Source organism: Natator depressus, chromosome 18 (assembly GCF_965152275.1).
Source record: "Natator depressus isolate rNatDep1 chromosome 18, rNatDep2.hap1, whole genome shotgun sequence".
NCBI classification, from domain to species: Eukaryota; Metazoa; Chordata; order Testudines; family Cheloniidae; genus Natator; species Natator depressus.
Window position 1 is genome coordinate 1904644 of NC_134251.1, and position 22033 is coordinate 1926676.

Below are 22033 nucleotides of genomic sequence, written 5' to 3' on the forward strand. Positions count from 1 at the left end.
TGGCCTAAGGTGACCAGGTTGCATTGATGTCCCCTGACATCTCCAAGGTGACGGCTATCGGAGCTGGTGAGGGATGGCTGTTGCCACAAGTTTCAGAGTAACAGCCGTGTTAGTCTGTATTCGCAAAAAGAAAAGGAGGACTTGTGGCACCTTAGAGACTAACCAATTTATTTGAGCATGAGCTTTCGTGAGCTACAGCTCACTTCATCAGATGCATACTGTGGAAATTGCAGAAGACATTATATACACAGACACCATGAAACCACCCCACTCTCCTGCTGGTAATAGCTTATCTAAAGTGATCATCAAGTTGGGCCATTTCCAGCACAAATCCAGGTTTTCTCACCCTCCGCCCCCCCACAGACAAACTCACTCTCTTGCTGGTAATAGCCCATCAAAAGTGACCACTGTCTTCACAATGTGTATGATAATCAAGGTGGGCCATTTCCTGCAGAAATCCAGGTTCCCTCACCCCCCTCCAAAAACCACACACACAAACTCACTCTCCTGCTGGTAATAGCCTATCCAAAGTGACCACTCTCCTTACAACCTGCATGAAAATCAAGGTGGGCCATTTCCAGCACAAATCCAGGTTTTCTCACTCCCCCACCCCCATACACACACAAACTCACTCTCCTGCTGGTAATAGCTCATCCAAACTGACCACTCTCCCCACACTGTGCATGACAATCAAGGTGGGCCACTTATGCTGGAAGTGGCCCACCTTGATTGTCATGCACAGTGTGGGGAGAGTGGTCAGTTTGGATGAGCTATTGCCAGCAGGAGAGTGAGTTTGTGTGTGTGTGTGGGGGGGGGGGTGAGAGGGGTGTGTGTGTGAGAACCTAGATTTGTGCTAGAAATGGCCCACCTTGATTATCATGCACATTGTGAAGACAGTGGTCACTTTTGATGGGCTATTACCAGCAAGAGAGTGAGTTTGTCTGGGGGGGGGGGCGGAGGGTGAGAGAACGTGGATTTGTGCTGGAAATGGCCCAACTTGATGATCACTTTAGATAAGCTATTACCAGCAGGAGAGTGGGGTGGGAGGAGGTATTGTTTCATGGTGTCTGTGTATATAATGTCTTCTGCAATTTCCACAGTATGCATCCGATGAAGTGAGCTGTAGCTCACGAAAGCTCATGCTCAAATGGTTAGTCTCTAAGGTGCCACAAGTCCTCCTTTTCTTCTTGTTGCCACAAGGTATTTCTGTGCTATATCCTGCCATGATTTATACCCTCTGCCCCCTTGTGGACTTCAGTGGAATGCCTGGACTGTGAATCAGGATAAGAATTGGCCTATGTACCGTAAAATTTCTCTGCACTGCATTACCAGTGTGCTGCCAAAGTATCTCCTCTAGGCTAAGTAAGCAACACGGTAGGTAGGAAAGAAAAGAGACCTGACGAGGTAACAAAACAGCGAAGTGATTGAAGAGAGTTAAATAGGCACAGGGGAATATATTCAAGGTTGTCTTCCTCCCGTATGAGTGGGAATTTCCATCAATTTCTGCAGGATGCCAAAGGGGCCTTTACTTATACATTGTCCTGTTAGGATACCCAGCTAAAAATATTTCTTGGACTTGTTAATTTATATGGTGCATCCGGAATTGACTGCCCAGTCCAGCAGCGCTACTCAGATACAGCTCCTGTTGACATCACTGTAGAGATCTGCCTCAGTTCAGACTGCTAACTCGGGGTCTGAAACCTCATCGGGGCTTGTCAAACAGGGAATCGTGTCTGCTCATAAAATAGAATAAAAAGGAAAGAGCTGGTCATCCCAGACTTTTGCCCTCCAGGCAAACATTTGAAATGTTCTTTGATAGAACAACAAATCGCACTGCATGGCCTAAGAGTTATTTCTATGTGATATCACTTGTGTGCTGTTTCGTTCAGGAGGGGGAATCACAGGGAGACACTTTCCTGGAGCAAAGCCAACATGGCAGTCTAGTGTGCAGTTGTTGCTCTCCTTAGCTTCACTTTAAGCCTGTCTGCAGCTACAAAAACAGAGTTGGAGGCCTGGTTACAGCTCAGTAAAAGGGCTGGTTTCTTAGTCCCCCATAGTGTAAATTGGCGTAGTTCCACTGACTAGAGTAAAGCTCTGTAATTGAGCCTTGGTCACATGCCAGGCTTTAGCTTCGTTATGTGACCTGGTTACAATATGGCTAGCTCCTGTCCACACTACAGATCTGATCGTGGTGTACATGACTCTGTTGTGGTAACACAGATGGCTCCCTAATGCACGATTTATGTTAATATTAAAGTGAGGGGGGAAGGGAGATGTCAAGCAATAGAGCCCCCAAATTTAGGTTTGGGTGTTTTTTAAACAAAAAACTTAGTCTATAAAATCAAAAGAAACATTTATTATTCAACACTTAGCTCAAGTGGGAGGAGATTCTGCTTTCATAACTGGAGGAGCTGAGTTCTATCCTGGCTGGCAGTGCAAAGGGCCAGGAGTTCATGGTATGCAGTGTAGTGAAAACTATGAAATTACAATACAAACATTTTGATCCATGGGGCAAACAAAAATTGTGCAAGAGAGAACATAATAGGACAACCCAGTACCTATTTTGGATATTTCTATAACACCTATTACTGTCGTTTCTAAGTGGTATTAAACCACACAATTTGGGGTTTGCACCCAAATATCCCATTTATGAATAGAGGTCTACTTAAATTGTGGAGAAATCACAAATTTTTCACGGGTTGGTCATGGCATAAATAGCAAATTTTGCAGATGTGTTCAGACGTCAGCATTTCTCATACGGGAGGTCCTGACCCAAAAGAGGGTCTCAAGACTATTGTAGGGGGGGCATGAGAGCAGTAGCTGGGGGCCGGGCACCCCGCTCTGAAGGTAGCGCTGCTGCCAACAGAAGTAAGGACGGTTCCCTTCTGTTGTGCTGTCTTCAGAGCGGGGTGCCCGGCGAGCAGCCACCACTCTCCATCCACCCAGGTCTGAGGGCAGCGCAGAAGAAAGGGTGGCAATACCGTGACCCCCCTACAATATTCAAGATTTCACAGGGGAGACCAGATTTCATGGTGCATGACATGTTTTTCATGGCTGTGAATTTGGTAAGGCCCTTTTCATGAATCATATTTAGGAACCTCTGCGATCATCGCATGCCTGCAGGGAAATGTATTAGCTCTGTTTGGACGAGAGACACTCGCCCTTTCTCCCTCAAGGTGAAGTGAACACAACAAATTAGGTAGATGGGGATGATAGATGAACAGACACTCCTTGAAGGACAGGGATTCTGTTGCCGTTTGGATACCACCTTGTACCACGGCAACCAAATGGAGATTGTCCTACAGCAGCCTAAGGGATGTGCCTGGTGCACAGGAATGAATAAATGCGGTGCTCATGAAAGCAGCGAAGCCATGAGTGGTGAGTGGAGCCCCCACTCCACCCCTTCCCCTTGCTCCCCTCCGTGGCCAGAGCCCTGAAACCACCCTGCCCCCCCCCCCACTGCCAGAGGAGCCCCGTGCCAGCCGGAGCCCTGAGGGGGGGGCCCCCCCGCAACCTGCTTAGAGGAGCCCCGGCTGGCCAGAGCCACCGCAACCGCACCTCCCCTCTGCAGACCCCAAGCCTCCCCATGGGAAAATTCAAAAGCTGTTGTCTCTCTTCCAGAAGAAGAACCTGAGATTTTGCTGTGCCCCATGCAGCTTCTGGGGCGGCTGAGAGGTGGTATGTCTTACTCAGCTTCCTGGGTTCATCAGTCATCTCCCTGGAGTCTAGCGAGTTACTGATGAACCCAGGAAGCCGAGTAGCACATTCCGCTGCCTCAGCCACCCCAGAACCTGCATGGGGCATAATAAAAAGCAAAAATTTCCCCCACCAAACCCACAACCGGGGTCCGGCAGCAGTGGCTGCACGAGGGGAGGCTGAGTCTGTTATTCTCGCCGCCCATGAGTGATGTCTTGGCCAGATGTTACAGTAACTCCCAGAGCCCAGGAAGTCGCAGCACTGTACAGCTAGTCAGTATCCTGTTACTAAGTTGGACCAAATTCTGTCCTCCATTTACACCTGGGAGGGCCAGAGACACAACTTGAACAAAAACAGAGGGGCCCTTGGAAGGACAATGCAGGAGATCCATAGGCACGCTGGGGGGGACATCGACAGGAGAGTGAAGAGCTGGGGAGGGACTTATTTTGCGATGCAAAAATGATTGCCCCCGTGCTGACGCATCTTGTAACGCTCCCCTGCCAAATCTGTTTTGGCTGCTTGATTTCCCTGGGAGGCTCTTACTCACTTTAATCCGGTTCGGTCAAGGCCATGCCATCCCGGACACACTGCTGACTGCCCTCCTCCTCCCTGTGTGATTATCCTCTAATGCTTCCCTATTGAAGCCTATCAGCCCCTGCCTGTGGTCAAGGTCAAGGACGTCCCCTTCTTCCAAGGCTGAGCAAGTGGCATGTGTACGGGACAGGACTCTTGTCTCCCCCACATCACAGGGTGGAATTTGCTCCTCCACTGTAAGTGCTGCTTCCCCTTCCGGAGAGCCTGTGTGAACAAGGCAGCAGGAGGTGCGGGCTGGCCCCTGGGAGAGCTACTGCCTGGGAGGTGGGAAAGGCAGCGTGTAACAGAAGATCTGGGCGTGAGCTCTGACTTCAGGCTCCTGCACTGATGCAGAGCCATGCGCATTCCAGCTTCGCAGGCTGTCCCCCAGCAACCCTGAAAATTAATGCTCTTGTTGCCTGTTATAAACCTCCGAACCTGACGTAGCCATGGAGACGCTAATGTCCTTCCCTTGCTCTTGTGCTCTAGGCAATACCACTGTGCTTGCTGGCTGCTCCTGATTGGGTTCCTGCTTGACCTAGCTGACGGAGCGGTTGCTAGGCAACTGAATGCTTGCTCAGCCCTGGGTGAGTTCCCTCTTGTCGTCCTTTAGAAGCTCAGAATACGAGGCCTGTTGCTCAGGCTGTGAGACAGGCAGTGTCCAATCTACTTAATGAGCCAACGAGACATAACGGGTCCACTCATCCCTGTCGGGCAGGATAAATTGCACCCTAGGGATAATATTAGCCCACGGGCTGTATTGCTACCCCATCGCTGCACTCCCAGACAGGTGGGTTTCCAAGCACAGAGACTGTTGTGCCAGGTAATCGTTACACACATTGGTGCTGGGGGCTTCTTGCTAAACGTAGGGTCGTTTGCCTGTAGAATTTCTGAGATTTCGGTCAGGATTCTGTGCTTTAAAAGCATTCTTCAGAATCGCAGTTAGTCCCCAGTTTGCCTGGAACGTGTTAGAATCCAGAGGATTTCAGATTATGTCCTTTTTTAATTCTAGCCTTCCTTGTTGCAAATTGAAACACCAAAACTCAATAGCCATTAACACGGTGTCTCTCCTGGTAGCCCAGCAGCAGCAGCAGTTTCTCCAGTCGTTCTCGTAAATGATGGCATTGCAGACAGGCCGTTATGAATCACTAAAACAACCATATCACTTTGAGCTGTCGGTATGGAAAACACAGGTGGGGAGCAAATTCCGTGTGGGAGGGGAAAATAACAGGCCTTGGCCCTGGCGTCTGGACAGAGAGAGGAAACATACTGCATCCCTGTCCAGAGGCTGTGGAATGGAGACCTCTGCTGCACTCTTCCCCTTGACTCCACTTCCAGTGGGGATCCACATATGTGGATGGGTGCTCTCGATTCATCTTCCACCATCAGATTGACTGCAAAGAGCCCTTGTTTCTGGCTTGGCCCAAGATCCATGTGAAACTCTGGAGTGGTGAGTCTTGCCGATGGGTGGGTTTAAAACCCTTCTAATTCTTCAGGGAGGCAACTTCCCTGTATCGCCAATAAATGATCTGGTGGGGAAACTGAGAAAAACCTTCCTTAGTTTTCTATTGCCACCTGTTTTTTTCCCACCCAACTATTTGGGCCATAGTGATTGCTCTACGTCAGCTCCTGCAGCATGCTAATGGAAGAGTCTGCTTGGAGGCAGAGGAGAGAAATTGTATATTAGATCCAAATTTCCAGTGCAGTCCGCCTTCATCTGTTATCCTTCAGACCAGAGCGAAGAGAGTTATATGGTATAGTTCTAGGTTTTCCAGGCCTGCTGTACCCCAAGAGTATGTGAATACAGAATCAGCCTTGCAAGGGCAGAGGGCTAAATGTAGTATTCAAAAGAGAAGTTCATGAGATGGGTAGGGATCTGGAATCCAGTGCTACATTTTTAACCCACCCAAAGCCTCCACTGCAGTCACTGGGGTCAGATTCGCCATTGCCCTGCACTTGGGGGAGTCTTTTTTACACAAGTGCAAAGTGAGTATAAACTCCCGCTCCCAAATCTGAATGGTGGCATTAACACCTGTGTTGGACTGGTGTGAATGATTGCCCCAGGGCAACACCGAATTGGGCCTTGGGAGTGCAAGGACTATACAGCCAGGCCCCTGGACGTTCCCAGGTTGTTTCTCTATGATGGACTCTCTGTGCCCCATGTAGGACTGTCCTGTGCATGTAGCCAGGTAAGTCCATGTTTGGGAGTAGAGCAGCATGCGTAGGGTTGAGCTGTGACACTGCCTCCATCTGAGCAACTCGGCCTCTGGCCCCACTGGCTCACTGGTTTCCTAGGAAGAAGGCGTTGTGGTGCTCTCCAGGTTTGTTGTCTCAGCGACTCTAGATCAGGTGTGCTTGGTTTATAAGCAGCATTTTTCTAACTGGCAGCCCTGCCAGGTGCCCTTGGGAACCAGGAGTCAAGCTAGGTTGTTCCATAAGGCTCGGGGCGTCAACAGTTCTGACGATACGCAGGCCAGAACCGACTCCTGCTCCCTCTGCTGTAGCTTGGCTCTCCAGGGCCAATGGGAATAAAAACAACTACACTTTATTTTAGTCAGTGAAGTTGGCAGATGAGGCTTTGATACACCCAGGGAGCATAGAAGAAGGTGCCTATTTTAAAAGAAAGGGTCTTCAGGGAAAACGAAGACCGAGTCCTAAAAACAGAGCTTGAACTCCTCTTCTCTTGCAGACAGTAATTCTTTGGGGCTGGGTTTAACTGTCTAGTGCAGTAAAAGTCTTTTGTGTCTTACAAAACAAATAATTGCTACTAATAATAATTTGGGCCCCCAAGACGAATGAAGTAAAAGTACCTGCTCGGGGGAGTAGAGTATCCAGAGCTTTAAACTTACAATAAAAAAACCCAGACCTCTGTCCTAGTACTCTTTCAGGGAAGGAAAGCAGAAACATAGGAAGACACCATACCAGCTCAGACCCCTGGTCCTTCTAGTCCTGTATTCTGCCCCTGACATGCCCAGCCCCAAGTTCGTGCACCTTCCCAGATGCCACAGGAAGGTGCACGAACCCTCTTGGCTGGCAGATGTGGGCTAATTGAACCCCCATGTGAATGTCTTGTTCTAACCCCATATAATCAGAGATCAGGTTAAGCCCTGCAGCATCCAGTTTTATATCCCTCCTTTCCAAAATTTCTTTTGTTAGCATTAGTTATTGTAATGCTGAATATTCTTGTTCTCGATCCCTCATTGAATGTTACCAACTTCTTGGCCTCAACAACAGCCTGGCAATGAGTTTCACAGGCTCACTGTGTAAATGAGGCCCACTATGTAAAGGATTTTCTTTTATCAGTTTTGAATTTGTCACATTTCAATGTTATTGAATGGTCCCTTGTTCTGGTGTTATGAAAGAGCAAGAACAGAAGCTCTCTTAATTACCTTCTCCAGACCAGTTCCTCTTCCTCCTTTCCTGCAGCACCTCCTGTCTCCCATAACTCTAGATTGTGCTGGTGCTATTTATGCCCTGTCCTTCCCCATTGACTCAAACCCATCTTGTGGTGGCACCAATTCTGGTGTCTCATGCTCTAGGGTGTGGTGTACTTCTGACTGTACTGTGCACCATGACACTTGCAAAAGTCAATGGGGAGCCTCCACTGGAATCTTGGCAAGTACAGGAAGTGGGGGAAGTAGAAGACTGCCTTTCTCTTAGCCAGTACTTGGTTAGTGCTGGCTCTGTCCAACTATCTGAATTGGCAGGATTAATTATAAATGGTGACTGCCTCCAGTACCTGGTAATCTTGGGAGTGTGGGACTCTGGCTTGTCCTCAGGTGCGGGTGGGTTTGTGCCAGGGCAGGGAAACAGGTTATGCCTTTGACAGTCCTTAGCTGAAGTAAGCAGGAAAGTTCTTAAGCCAAAGGGCACCTACTCTTTGTAGATTAATAGACTCCAAGGCCAGACAGGACCATTGTGATCATCTGGTCTGACCTCCGATATTACGCAGGCCAGAGAAGTTACCTAAAATAATTCCTAGAGCAGATATTTTAGAAAAACGCTGAATCTTGATTTTAAAATTCTCAGCGATGGAGAATCCACCACAACCTTTGGTAAATTGTTGCAGTGGTTAATTACCCTCAGTGTTAAAATTTTAGACCTAATATCCAGTCTGAATTTGTCTAGCTTCAACTTCCAGCCACTGAATCGTATTAGCCCTTTCTCTGCTAGATTGAAGAATCCATTATTGAGCAGTTGTGCCCTGTGTAGGTACTTACAGACTGTGATCAAGTCACCCCTTAACTGTCTCTTTGTTAAGCTAAATAGATTGAGCTTCTTGAGTCTATCACTATAAGGCAGGTTTTCAAATCCTTTAATCATTCTCGTGGCTCTTCTTTGAACCCACTCTAATTTACCAACATCCTCCTTGAATTGTGAGAACCAGATCTGGACCCAGGATGCCAGCAACGGTCACACCAGTGCCAAATGCGGAGGTAAAATAACCTCTATTCCTACTCCAGAATCCCGTTTATTACTCCTTGGGGAATGTTGTGCCACTGTGCGTGCACAGAATTTATGTCCCCTGCAGATTTTTTTTCTTCCCCATAGAAAATGACTTTCTGATGAGGAAGCAAAGGGAAGCCACAAGAGCAGTCATACGACCCTCCCCAGCAGTATGTTTCGGGTGCCCAGGGCAGCTGGCAGAGTGGTAACTCACTGTGGGGCGGGGGACGGGACTGGGGAAGACCTGGCTGGTTGCTCCCACCCTGTGCTGGGCTCAGCTGCTAGTCCCGGCTGGGTTGGGGCAGACAGGACTTCCTCTTCCCCCTGCACAGCATCTGGGGCTGTGTCAGACCCACCCCTAGACTTCTCCCCCGGCTGTAGGAAGCTCTGCAAACTGGCCTTCCCCTTCTCCCCCCACCTTCCTGCACCTATTGCTCCTCAGCTGCAGGGGAAGAGATCACTGTAAAGGGAGCTGCTCCCCCATCCCCCCCAACCCCTGTGCATCTAGACCCCCTCATACCCAGACCCTCCTGCCGAGCCTCACCCCCCCACACACACACCCATAACCCCGGCCCCTCCCCCCCGACAAGCCCCACTCCCCCTGCACCTAAACCACCCCAATGAGCCACCTGCATCCGGATCCTCACCCTACTGAGCCGCACTCCCCCAGCATCTGGACCCTCCCACTGAGCTCCCCACACCCAGACCCCCCTGCCGAGCCTCAACCACCTTCACCTGGATCCCCCTGTGGAGTCCCATTACTGTTGCACCCAAAAACCCCCAACAAGCCACTGTGCATCCAGATCCCTCCCGCGCCCAGATTGCCACACAGTTATCTCAACCCACACCTGGATCCCCCCACACTAGGCCCCTCCACACTTGGATCGTGCCTTCCTGAGCCTGCCTGCCTGCACCTGGTGTACCTGGCACGGAGGAGCAGGGCCCTGGGGTGTTTCTGGGGTAGGCCTGGCTTGCGCTGTGTCAGGGTTGGGTGCAGCCTCACTGCTGAGTCCGTGTCCTGGGGGGAGCCGCACAGTGATTTCCCACCTCTGTGCAGCCAGTGGCCTGTGCTTCCCAGGGCCAATCTGGAGTGTCCACATTTATTTGACAAATAAAATTTTCAGAATTTTGCAGAATTTTAAAATACTATATGCAGAATGTCCTCAGGAGTAATAAAGTTTATGCATCCCAGGATCACATTAGCTCTTTTGGCCACAGTGTCACACTGGGAGCTCATGGTCAGCTGATTATCCTCCATGACCCCCACTGCTTCCCAGGATAGAGTCCCCCATCCTGTAAGCATGGCCCACATTCATTATTCCTAGATGGATCCGTTTAGCCACATTAAAATGCATATTGTTTGCTTGTGCCCAGTTTACCAAGCGATCCAGATCACTCTGTATCAGTGACCTGTCTTCATTATTTACCACTCCCCCAGTTTTGTGGCCTCTGCAAACATAATTAGTGATTATTTTGTTTTCCTCCAGGTCACTGATTAAAAATGTGAAACAGCGTCGGGCTAAGAGTCGGAGCCCATTACAAACACATCGGCTCGATGATCCCCTGCTTACAATTACATTTTCACATCTATCAGTTAGGCAGCTTTTAATGCATATAACATGCAGTTCCATGTCAAATGCCTTGCAGAAGTCTAAGTATATTAAGTCACTGTTACCTTTGGCAACCAAACTAGTAATCCCGTCAAAAAAAAGAGAGAGTTAGTTTGACAGGATCTACTTTCCATTTACCCGTGTTGGTTGGCATTGATTATATTACCCTTCTATAGGAATATAAGCCCACATTAGACCCCACTAAACTATGGTTTTAAATTGAGTGTGGATTTTAATATGTGATAGGCCTGAAGCATGAGACCAAAAAAAAAAGAGATCACGAGAATGAAGGATTGTTCGTGTTAGACTTGTATTGGGCCTGGAAGTACTAGAGTTTTCTTATTTAAGATTTAGGATAAGCAGCAGAAATAAAGAGAATGTGTTAACTGGATCCCAGGCATAGTAAATAATCTGTTAGAAATTCTTAGACCAGTAGCTCGGGAAAAATACGGCAAAGCAATATAAACTGCTTCAGCTGACTTCAGCGAAGGTCCAGTAATTCGCAATGACATCTGTCATGCATTAGTGTATCTAAAGCCTGGTTTTTCTACGGGTTCCTTGTCCGAGCTTTTCCTTACCTCTCTGGAGTCGTGCTTTCATGGGAAGGTGTCTCCCAGGCCTGATCTGGTTGTGTTTTGGCTTGTCACTTATTTGCTTATCACTGTATTGTTGGTGGATATTGACTGTGAGTTTATCTGTTTACATCTGTATTTTGGATGTAACCAACATCAACTGGCCTTTGGGACTAATAAAAGAATGCTTGTGTGGCAGCTGAGTCAGGGCAAACAGCAATAAATATATTAAGAAAATAATTTCCAGCACCACTATTAATTCTGTATTAATTGAGTCCTGTGTCAGCCGCTCCGTGATCAGACTGACAGGTCTGTAATTACCTGGGTCAACTCACTTACCCTTTCTAAATCTCAGCACCACACCAGCTTTCTTCTGGAACTTCTCCAGCATTCCAGGGCTGATTGAAAACTAACAGTGCCGCTCCAGCGAGCACCTCCGCCAGCTCTTCCAAGGCTGTTGCGTGTGGGGAGGGGAGGGAGCGGTGGTGATCCTAGGTGCCGTTTCACACTCGTAGTAGCCTTGAGGGAGAGAATCTTATATCTCACTGTGCACTGAATGTGAAACAAGCCAAATTCAGTGCTCCGCTAAGGCTGTGTGGAAAGGGCTGGGGAAAGGCGAGGAGGAGCGATATGGCTCATTTGAGGGGACAGGAGAGCTCTCAAAGTGGAGAAACTCATCCACTTTGCAAACTGAACTTCTCATGCATGCCCTGGGAGGTACCAAGCCTGAATGCCTAACTCAGCTCCTTCTTCATCAGGTAGGACTGATCATGGATGGGTCAGAAATAGTGTGGGGAAAAAATGAGCCCTTTGACAAGAGGATCCATCTCCTCTCCCTATCCTCCAGGCTCAGTACTCTCCTCTTTGGCAGAAGGGCAGAGGGAGGCCTTAAGGAGCCAGTAGGGCAGGTCTCTCTTGAGGTGAAAGGAGTTGCACCAGAAAGTGGGGGCAGTTTAAAATGTGCCTAGCTGACTGTTCCAAGTGGTTTGTAAAATCAAAGGTCAAAACTTGACTCTTCCCATCCGCCAAAGCTGGAACATCTTTCCTGCCATCATCTGCCTCACTGGAGCCCAAGCCAGAGAGTAACCCCACCATGTCCCTTACTTAGTTCTTCCAGTGGTTTGTTATCTTTACAGTTACACAGTTGGGCCTTATTTCCACTTGAGTGTGACTAGCTTCTGCTTCCAGCTCTTGGCTCTTATTCTGCCTTGGCTGGACTAAAGAGACCCCTGCTGTCAGAAATCTCCCTGTCTAGGCACTTACGGGTCATGAGCAAGGCATAGCTGTAGCTCCTTTAGTCTCTGTAAGGGACGTGCTGCGTTGGTCGTGTCCAGCCCATGGAGTTCCCTAGTGGGTGATGCTAGACTCACCCCAAGAGCACTGCTGGGTTTGGGAAATCTGTTTGCCCCTTCCTGCCATTTGTGGTGCTGGGATCAGGTTGCGTGGTCGCTGAGCAGCTACTTGTCACTCGCGCAGGTGCCAAGCTGGATGACTTTGGTGACTTCACGTCATTCGGTCTGGCCACAGCTCTGCTGCTGCAGGCTCACGGGATCCTGGATGGCTTGCTGGCGATGGTCTATGTGCTCGCAGTCTTTACCCGCTTGTGTTTCTTCTCGAGTGGTAAGTGCGTGGTCTCCCTTCCTCTGCGTGGGTCTGGAGCATGGCTACAGCCAGTAATAAGGGCGTGTAAGTAGGGCGTAATGTGGCTGAAAGTCAGTCAGCTAGCTGTAGGAGTTCTGTTCTAGTCTCTGCTAACACGGGCCGGGCAGCACCTCCTGCTGGGAGGAAAAGGAATGAGAGAATCGTGCTGGTCCTGCTTTTTGAACTCCTGTAGCTGAGAAGCAGCCATGCCCTGTGAGTTTCTGAGGCTGCTCTAAACAGTGCGGACTCTCCTTGGTTTTATTTCATATCCACTGCTGCAAGTGGTGGCACCTGTGGGTGGGTGGGTGGTAGTGCTCGGAGGTGTGGGAGGCCCCAGTGATGGATCTCTGCTGCTGTGGAGGAGGGAGCAGGTCAGCCCCTGGGGGCTGGGGAGCAGTAGGAAGGGTTCAGGCTCCTCGGGGCCACCATGTTCTCCTTGTGGAATTTCCTGGTCTCTCTGTCCCACTCCAGCAGGTTTTTCTTTCAGAGGATATAGTTTTGCCCTCTGTGGGAGAGAGTGGGTGAGATGCTGTGTATATGTTAGAGACTTTCAACTTTATTGTCTCTCTGTGCTGTTAACAACACATTAAACTCTCCAAACTGTATCCGTGCCCTGTCCTCTTCATTATTTGCCACTTGCCCAATGTTTGTGTCATCTGAAAACTTTATCAGTGGTGGTTTTATGTTTCCTCCCAGGTTATTGATAGAAATGTGAAATAGTGCAGGGCCAAGAACCAATCCCTGAGGGACCCCAGGGGAAACACACCCACTTGTTGACGGCTCCCCATTTACAGTTACACGTTGAGACTCTGTGTTAGCCCGTTTAGTCCATTGAATGTGTGCCATGTTCACTTTATACTGTTCTAGTTGTTGAATTAAAATGTGGTGTGGCACCGAGTCACTTGCCTTACAGAAGTCTCAGGAAATTACAGTAGCACGGTTATAAATTTGGTTGATAAAAGTACTCTCCTCAAAAAGATACCACGTTTAGTGAGGCAGGGTCTGTTTTCCATAAGCCCATGTTGACTTTCGTTAATTGCGTTGCCGCCTTTTAATTCTTGGGTCGATGTTTGGCAGACAGGCCTATAACTACCTGGGTCGGCCTGTTTAAACCCTTTTTAAAACTGGCCCAACATTGACTTTCCTCCAGTCATCTGGGGTTTCCCCAGTGCTCCAAGACTCAGTGAACATCTGCATTTTCCCTTTCAATAGCTGGAGTGAGAGAGCAACGAAAGAGAAGGTAGAAGAGAGGAAAGCAAGAGGGAGGAAACCTCTTGGGGAGGAGAAGAGAGGAAAGAAGAAAACAAACGTAGTCCTGATTGCTCGAGGGGAAGGAGGGAGGGAAAATTAGCCCACGACCCTATTTTGGTTGCAGTCCTTCTTTCGGTTATGATCCATTTTCTTAGTGTTGAGATACTGTGGTGATGGGCACAGTGAGAACTCCCAGATAGTCTGTTCCCCTGTCTAATCGTTGATGATGTCAAGCTGAGGGAAACGAAAAATACACACAGTAAATGGTGAAACGTGATTTTTAAGTGTTCATTTTTCTTATCTCAGGTGTTACAAATAAAACCGGGGAAGAACTGTTCAAATTTTTGGTTAATCTGTCCATGTCCCCTTTTTAGGGCTGAACCAAGCATTCTCTTTTATTTCCCAGAATCCTCTGTCTTATAGCTTTGTGGCCATTTAAAAAGGAAAAGTCACCCATTCCTTCCTCTTTCTTGTAGGAATCCCTTTCATGTACCGAGGCCTGCCCTGTCCCTATGCTTCTTCCCTCCTGACGGGCACATACCTCTTGACAGGGGGCAACCTTGTGGTTCTACGGATTGTGGCCATGATAATGATCCTGTTCATGGTTGACCAGGGCTTCTATCCCCATGACAAAGTACTGGAGTCCCAGCTCTGGAAAAAGATGGTCTATGCAGGGGGTAAGTTTTTAAAACAAACCAGCACAAAACCTTGGCTCTCATTTGTTTCTTACAACACACACACAAGGGGTGAAGGCATAGTGCTTTTGCCCTTCATTATCTAGTCCCTTCTCTGACTTCATCCTTCAGCCGAACTGATGGAAAGGGTAAACTAATGTGAACCAGAGTTCTTGGGAGCTGTATGAAAATATACATTTCTTTTTTGTACTGTAAACCTAAAATATATATCTTCTTCAACATGTGTTTGAAACATGAGGGGATTCTTACTTGCCTGAATACAGTGTGTGCCTCTTTAAGAGAAGCAGAAAGAAGAATACGTGGAATGTCCATAGTGCTTGTCACCAGAGACATTGTGAATACACACTACAAAATGGGGAAGAGCGTTTTCTCAGTGTTTAGGGATCGGCAAACAGGCAGAGGCACAGAAGTTACTTGTGTAAGATCACATAGTGGCCATGTTTGGATTAGGAATAGAACCAGTTTCTCAACTCTCAATTGCTATGATCAAACTCTTAGGTCATGCTCCCTTTTCCCTGAAATAAACCTAGATGATTCAGAAGCATAGAAAATGTCATGCCAGATCCTATCAATGGTCCATCTAGCTCAGTTTCCTTTCTCTGGGAATGGCCAGTACCAAGTGTTTCAGAGGAAGGTGTAAAATACCCAGCAGCTCATACTGGACAATTGCATTTTTTATTAATTTTTTTATTCATTTATAGAACCCATGTAACAGCCAGAAAATTATTTTGTCAGACTTCTAGACATGGCATGGAAATAGTAGAAGCACAGCACTGTGTGTATATAAAGGTGGGCTCATGAAACTAATTCACCAGGCTGGCAGCTGCACTGTGCATGGTGCTGCAGGAAGGCAGTGTGGCAAGAGCCAGTTTAAGTGTTAAAACTTTGACTAATAGCTGTATGCTGCACAGCAGAGACTCTGAGATGGGAATGGCATTACATCTGTGTCTAGCAGTACCCTTCTCTCTGTTTGCTGTCACAGTCTTTAACACAACTTCCTTGAAGGCAGTAGGTTTTTGCTGGTGTATAGAAGAGTAGCTCTGGCAGCTTGTACTTTCATGGATTCTATATTTCTCTTTTAAGATCATGAAGTACATTATACGTGGTGGCAATGGCTCCTTTTGCCGCAGACTTACGTGCTGTGAAAGGTGCAAGAGAAGACCAGATCATACTAAACAACCTGTGTCTGGTGTTTTTTAAAAGGACTTATTTCCAGCAGTGAACAGAAGAATCTTTTAGGCTCAAACCTGCTAGAAAACCTTTCAGTGACAGAAATGCAGGGATTTGGGGAAGTGTGTGAAATGCATATTTACATTTGTTTAACCTTGTCAATTGTATCTGACCTACTTTTCTGTGCTACTTTCCTGTTGCAGGTATCCTGATGGTTTTGTTCTCTTCCTATTCAATAGTCTCTCTCTACTATCTCGTTTGGTCTACTACTTACATCTTCTTTCCAGTCGCCTTGTGGAGCAGCAAAGTTTAAGTGCACGCTTGATATTGTGTAGATGACAGCTTCATGTGTCACCATGATAACCTGCCAAAGGCAACACCTGTGACCTAAATGAAGACTCATCCTGTGTTAACATCCATGAGTTGCCTAATCCTTACTAAAGGTTTCATCATTGAAATCATCTATACTTGAAAGTAACAGCGACTTGTCACTTCAAATAACACTTTCAAACTGGAGCGGTAGGAAGTACCTGTGTGTTAATGCCGCTCCCCTGCCTGTTTCAAAGTGTCCATGTCGTGCCGGCTCTCTGACGCCACGTGTAATAACTAACATGAAGTTTAACGCTTGTTAATAGGGAAACTTCATTTAAACTCTCCCAGATATTGGAGGGTTTGCTGAAGATGGGAGTACATATTCCTTACAAAAAGATACTGTATGGATTTTAAGTTGAGAAATTCATTTTCAGATTTTTATTATGCTTAAAATCATGAATTTATAAAGTTATTTGCTTCTTCTAGAGTTGTAGGGCAGTAGACACCCACGCTGGGGGTTCCTCTAACGACCCCACAGGCCCAGCCTCAGCTGTGACTCTGGAAGAGGCCCAGGAAGGCTGGGATCAGTATCAGAAGCACTGAGATTGGTATCTTAAGCACTGAGATGTTGATTTGAAAACTGCTGCTTAACACCTTGACCCAGTGGTGCCCAACCTTATTATACGGGTGGGCCACAGGAACTTAAGCACGACCCTTGGGTGGGCCAAACAGATTTGATAGATTTTAATCAGATTTCAAGGCATCTGTATTGATTTATATTTGAAGTTCTGCTTGTTTCATATGTATTTAGCGAGGTTGTTTCTATGTACAGTATTGTCTATTTACACACTAGTGTAAACTAAAATGATGTAACATGATGACAAAACGCTAATGAATCGGCCATTAGTATATTGTGCTGAAGCAGGGTGTGGGCCTTATGAAATGCTCTGGTGGCTTGTAGGTTGGGGTCCCCTGTCCTAACCCAATGAAATGGCATGAAAATAGTTAGAGTAGGCTTATTTGTATATTTGTAATACACAGGAGAGCAGAACAGTGGCTTTTTTCTTAATGGATCACTGAGGACAATTTGAAATTGCTCTCAGTCCTTCTCAGCAACAGTGTTTGCATTTGCACGAAAGATGAAAACGTACCACCCCTTTCTAGAGGTGGTGCGATGCAGCCCAGACTGCGGTAGGACACAGCTAGGAAATGTATGTTTAGAAGAGCCAGTGACTAACTGAACATAAGCCCATGGCTTACATTGAATCACCTAGTCCTATATTCTCTGCAGATACTGTATCTGGTAGGGCTTTTATCCTGCTCCAAGGGCCTTGGCTTCTCATCAGAGTTAGGCTGAGAAAGCAGAGGTATACCTAAAAAGTAGAGTAGTGTAGATCGGTTATTTTACTATTTTAGATAATTATGAACGGCTCCCCATTGAAATTTGAGATCTGTATATTATAAATTGTAACCACCGACTCCTCTAATGCTCACATAGAAGTAATCAGACTAGTGAGATCATCTTGTACTTGAAACGTAAAACCATACATACACTATACCAGACCAAAATCCCACTGCAGTGGGACCTTATCATTTCAGAGAATCCTGTGCTGAAGGAAGGAAAGTTATGACTATCCCACTACAAAGCACCTGCCTCTGAAAAGGGAAAAATGTCTAGCAGACCAAGGGATAAAGAATAACCTCTTAAATGTTTGGATCCTGGTGTAATTACATTGAAGTCTGTGGAGTTGCACCAGGTCTGAACTTGGCCCAGCTTTATTTGCCTGTACTGGAGTTGTACCTACTGAGGTAGGAATTTGGCCCACTGTCTAAACTTTGCTGGTGAAGGGACTTTACCCAACAGTGAGTCGTCTTGGCAATGTGAAAACCTCTCCCTGGACATAACTTGGACTGTACCTGTGGTTACAAGTCTGAGGCTTGAAACTTCACTTCAGATGAAAGACCAGGGAAATTGACCTAATACACATGCACCTATGTCAGTCCAGGCGTAGCTAGATCAAAAACTATTGCAAAACAGTAAAACAAATTTTTGGAAACACTTGATACCTGATTCTGATCTCTTTGCTGTGGTGTCAATCTGGAGTAACATCACTGAAGCCAGACTAACATCTGGGTAAAGCTGGAGTGAGACCAAAATCAGGCCCTTACAGTTCAAGTTATGGCCTCAATTGACAAATTATGATTTGAGTATCATTCCGATAAAGAAAATTAATTAAAATAACCATTGGATTAACTAGTTTTTAACATTGGTGTCCTCCTAATTAATGATTCAGTCTGAGAGTGCATTTGAAAATAAAATAGCCAAACTACTGGGGTAAGATCCTTCTGCCTTAATTTTTTGACAAATGCGTGTTCTCATAAAGGTTGAGGTTTTCTCACTTGAGCTGTCTGGGAAAGGGGAAAGTGGGTCATGTAAGCACCTAGATTCTGCCTCCTACCTTCTCTAGGGTTGTGAAAATAAGCCTGACCTTCAAAGTGTGCCCCCAGAAGAGCAGACTGATGAACTGCTGAAGCAAGTCCTGCACCTTGAAGCTCCCTTTCTAGAGGCCTGATCCTGCGAGGCCCTGAATGCCTCCTGGGAGATGGAACTGAAGGTGCTCAGCATTTCACAGTGCCAGACCTTGATATTTCTGCCACACTGTGTTCGAGTCTCGAAATGACAAATGAGTCACTTGCGTGCCCCAGGAGGGCCCGTGGAGCAATCCTCGCATTCACCAGTGGTATTCAGGCACAAGAGCATGTGGCAGCTGTTGCAGTGGGTCCAAGCAGAGGGGCACTTGACTGTTTTCAAGCCATTGAGTCCCTAATTCTGATTGCATCCGCATCCTTAGAAGTATCTAAACTTGGTCCTGTTGACTAGAGGGGATAAAACTAGCCAGGCTAAACAGTGGCTTCCTATCTGTGCTCAAAGTGCCTTGTTGGAGCCCTAGTCTCTCTTGCATTGTGGCTGCTCACGGACCCTGGAGCAGGGAGTGCCTACGCGCAGGCATAGCCCTGTGGCTGATTTGAGTGGCAGTGGTATTGATGCAGCCTCTGCAGCCAGAAGAAGAATGGCTCCATTATGAGGCCTTCAGTACCCCTCCCTCTGGAGTGGAGCAAGGAGTAGCTAGGAATCCACCCATATGGTACCTTATCACAATACACACAAAACTGGAAGGCAAACAGACTCATTCCCATTAGGCATAGCCTTCGCTCCAAGAGTGCTCTGACTCTTCCCAAGTGTTTTTAAACATGGCCCCTTATCTGATGCTGTGACTACACCTGGCATTACTTCCATGTCCCCGTTTTTTGTTTGCACATTTGCTGGCACCGCTAACGGGTTGGAGCGAGCGAACGCACCAAGCAAGAAGCTGCCTGGCAAAATGGACTGTAGCTCATCTGTAGCTGTGGTGTGCAGGACCGGAGGCTGCTGCGAAGCTGCTCTGGCAACTGAAATGTGAACAAGAGAACATTCAATTGGCAGATGTATCACAAATGTACATAGTAATGTAATGTACAGAAGTAACTGGTGTGGGTTTTTATTGTTGTTGAAGTCCTGAATATAGTTTAAAGAGAATTAGCTCCGTCCCCACCTGAATACTGTGGGGACAGAACTCTTTTCTCCTCTATTGATCAAATCTTTGGTTGGGAAGAAAATAATCTACCAGCTCTTTTAAAATATGACATGAAGTCTTGATGTCCAGGAGTTTTAGACTATTTATTTTTTACTGATCACTGTAGTGAAACGTATTGTTTCCCCCCTGCATTTGCTTTATCTGGGGAAAGGGCACAGCAATGGAAAATTTGTACTTGAAATTGAAGTTCAATCTCTGGAAATAAAATGTTGGGGAAACATCCAATGCTGTGCTTTGTTTGTTTGTAAATCTGTTTGCTCCTGAAAAGCAAAGAAGCTGGAGACTGAAAGCATGTCAGGAAAAATCTTCCACAATTCTTGCCTTCAAACACAGGCATCCTGTGGAATACAACTCTGCTCACTGTAGCTTGACAAAAGTGAGTTCCCTGCTTGGCTGGGTGTTGGCAGAATGGCTTGCTTATTAGCATGCAAAGAGGCACAGCGAACATTCCCGAGGGAGATTGGAATTCCCACCGCTGTCACATGATACCACTACTAAAACCAGACCAGTGAGGACAAGAGAACACTTAGAATCATAGAATATCAGGGTTGGAAGGGACCCCAGAAGGTCATCTAGTCCAACCCCCTGCTCGAAGCAGGACCAATTCCCAGTTAAATCATCCCAGCCAGGGCTTTGTCAAGCCTGACCTTAAAAACCTCTAAGGAAGGAGATTCTACCACCTCCCTAGGTAACGCATTCCAGTGTTTCACCAACCTCCTAGTGAAAAAGTTTTTCCTAATATCCAACCTAAACCTCCCCCATTGCAACTTGAGACCATTACTCCTCGTTCTGTCATCTGCTACCATTGAGAACGGTCTAGAGCCATCCTCTTTGGAACCCCCTTTCAGGTAGTTGAAAGCAGCTATCAAATCCCCCCTCATTCTTCTCTTCTGCAGACTAAACAATCCCAGCTCCCTCAGCCTCTCCTCATAAGTCATGTGCTCTAGACCCCTCATCATTTTTGTTGCCCTTCGCTGGACTCTCTCCAATTTATCCACATCCTTCTTGTAGTGTGGGGCCCAAAACTGGACACAGTACTCCAGATGAGGCCTCACCAGTGTCGAATAGAGGGGAACGATCACGTCCCTCGATCTGCTTGCTATGCCCCTACTTATACATCCCAAAATGCCATTGGCCTTCTTGGCAACAAGGGCACACTGTTGACTCATATCCAGCTTCTCGTCCACTGTCACCCCTAGGTCCTTTTCCGCAGAACTGCTGCCTAGCCATTCGGTCCCTAGTCTGTAGCGGTGCATTGGATTCTTCCATCCTAAGTGCAGGACCCTGCACTTATCCTTATTGAACCTCATCAGATTTCTTTTGGCCCAATCCTCCAATTTGTCTAGGTCCTTCTGTATCCTATCCCTCCCCTCCAGCGTATCTACCACTCCTCCCAGTTTAGTATCATCCGCAAATTTGTTGAGAGTGCAATCCACACCATCCTCCAGATCATTTATGAAGATATTGAACAAAACCGGCCCCAGGACCGACCCCTGGGGCACTCCACTTGACACCGGCTGCCAACTAGACATGGAGCCATTGATCACTACCCGTTGAGCCCGACAATCTAGCCAGCTTTCTACCCACCTTATAGTGCATTCATCCAGCCCATGCTTCCTTAACTTGCTGACAAGAATACTGTGGGAGACCGTGTCAAAAGCTTTGCTAAAGTCAAGAAACAATACATCCACTGCTTTCCCTTCATCCACAGAACCAGTAATCTCATCATAAAAGGCGATTAGATTAGTCAGGCATGACCTTCCCTTGGTGAATCCATGCTGACTGTTCCTGATCACTTTCCTCTCATGTAAGTGCTTCAGGATTGATTCTTTGAGGACCTGCTCCATGATTTTTCCAGGGACTGAGGTGAGGCTGACTGGCCTGTAGTTCCCAGGATCCTCCTTCTTCCCTTTTTTAAAGATTGGCACTACATTAGCCTTTTTCCAGTCATCCGGGACTTCCCCCGTTCGCCACGAGTTTTCAAAGATAATGGCCAAGGGCTCTGCAATCGCAGCCGCCAATTCCTTCAGCACTCTTGGATGCAACTCGTCCGGCCCCATGGACTTGTGCACGTCCAGCTTTTCTAAATAGTCCCTAACCACCTCTATCTCCACAGAGGGCTGGCCATCTCTTCTCCATTCTGTGATGCCCAGCGCAGCAGTCTGGGAGCTGACCTTGTTAGTGAAAACAGAGGCAAAAAAAGCATTGAGTACATTAGCTTTTTCCACATCCACTTTCCAGAAGGTACCAGTCAGGAGATGGCGCAAAGGATAGCTTAGTAGAACTGCTTCCTAGCTCTGCTGCTGACTTGCATTGTGATCTTGGTGAAGTCTCTAGGACCACAAGGATTGCCCCTAAATCCATATTTCTTTATGGATCCAAGTTTGGAAATGGTATTAACACACCTACCCCTACTTTCCCTGTGTGTTCAA

At 47.1% G+C, this 22033-nt stretch overlaps 1 protein-coding gene across 6 annotated transcripts in view; it reads left to right on the forward strand.

Moving 5' to 3' along the window:
* TMEM269 (transmembrane protein 269) overlaps window positions 1–20518 on the forward strand; it is a 45131-nt gene extending 24613 nt beyond the window's left edge. For 5 of the 6 annotated variants that reach the window (XM_074933891.1, XM_074933887.1, XM_074933888.1 and 2 more), the window contains 4 exons: window positions 4759–4856; window positions 12374–12517; window positions 14266–14466; window positions 15858–20518. In XM_074933891.1, coding sequence (XP_074789992.1) covers window positions 4759–4856; window positions 12374–12517; window positions 14266–14466; window positions 15858–15967 — 553 coding nt within the window. In that variant the 3' untranslated portion in view covers window positions 15968–20518. Of the gene's footprint in view, window positions 1–4758; window positions 4857–11408; window positions 11656–12373; window positions 12518–14265; window positions 14467–15857 lie in introns of those variants that run through there. The other variant, XM_074933892.1, reaches the window with a different exon arrangement.
* The last annotated feature ends 1515 nt before the right edge of the window (window positions 20519–22033 follow it).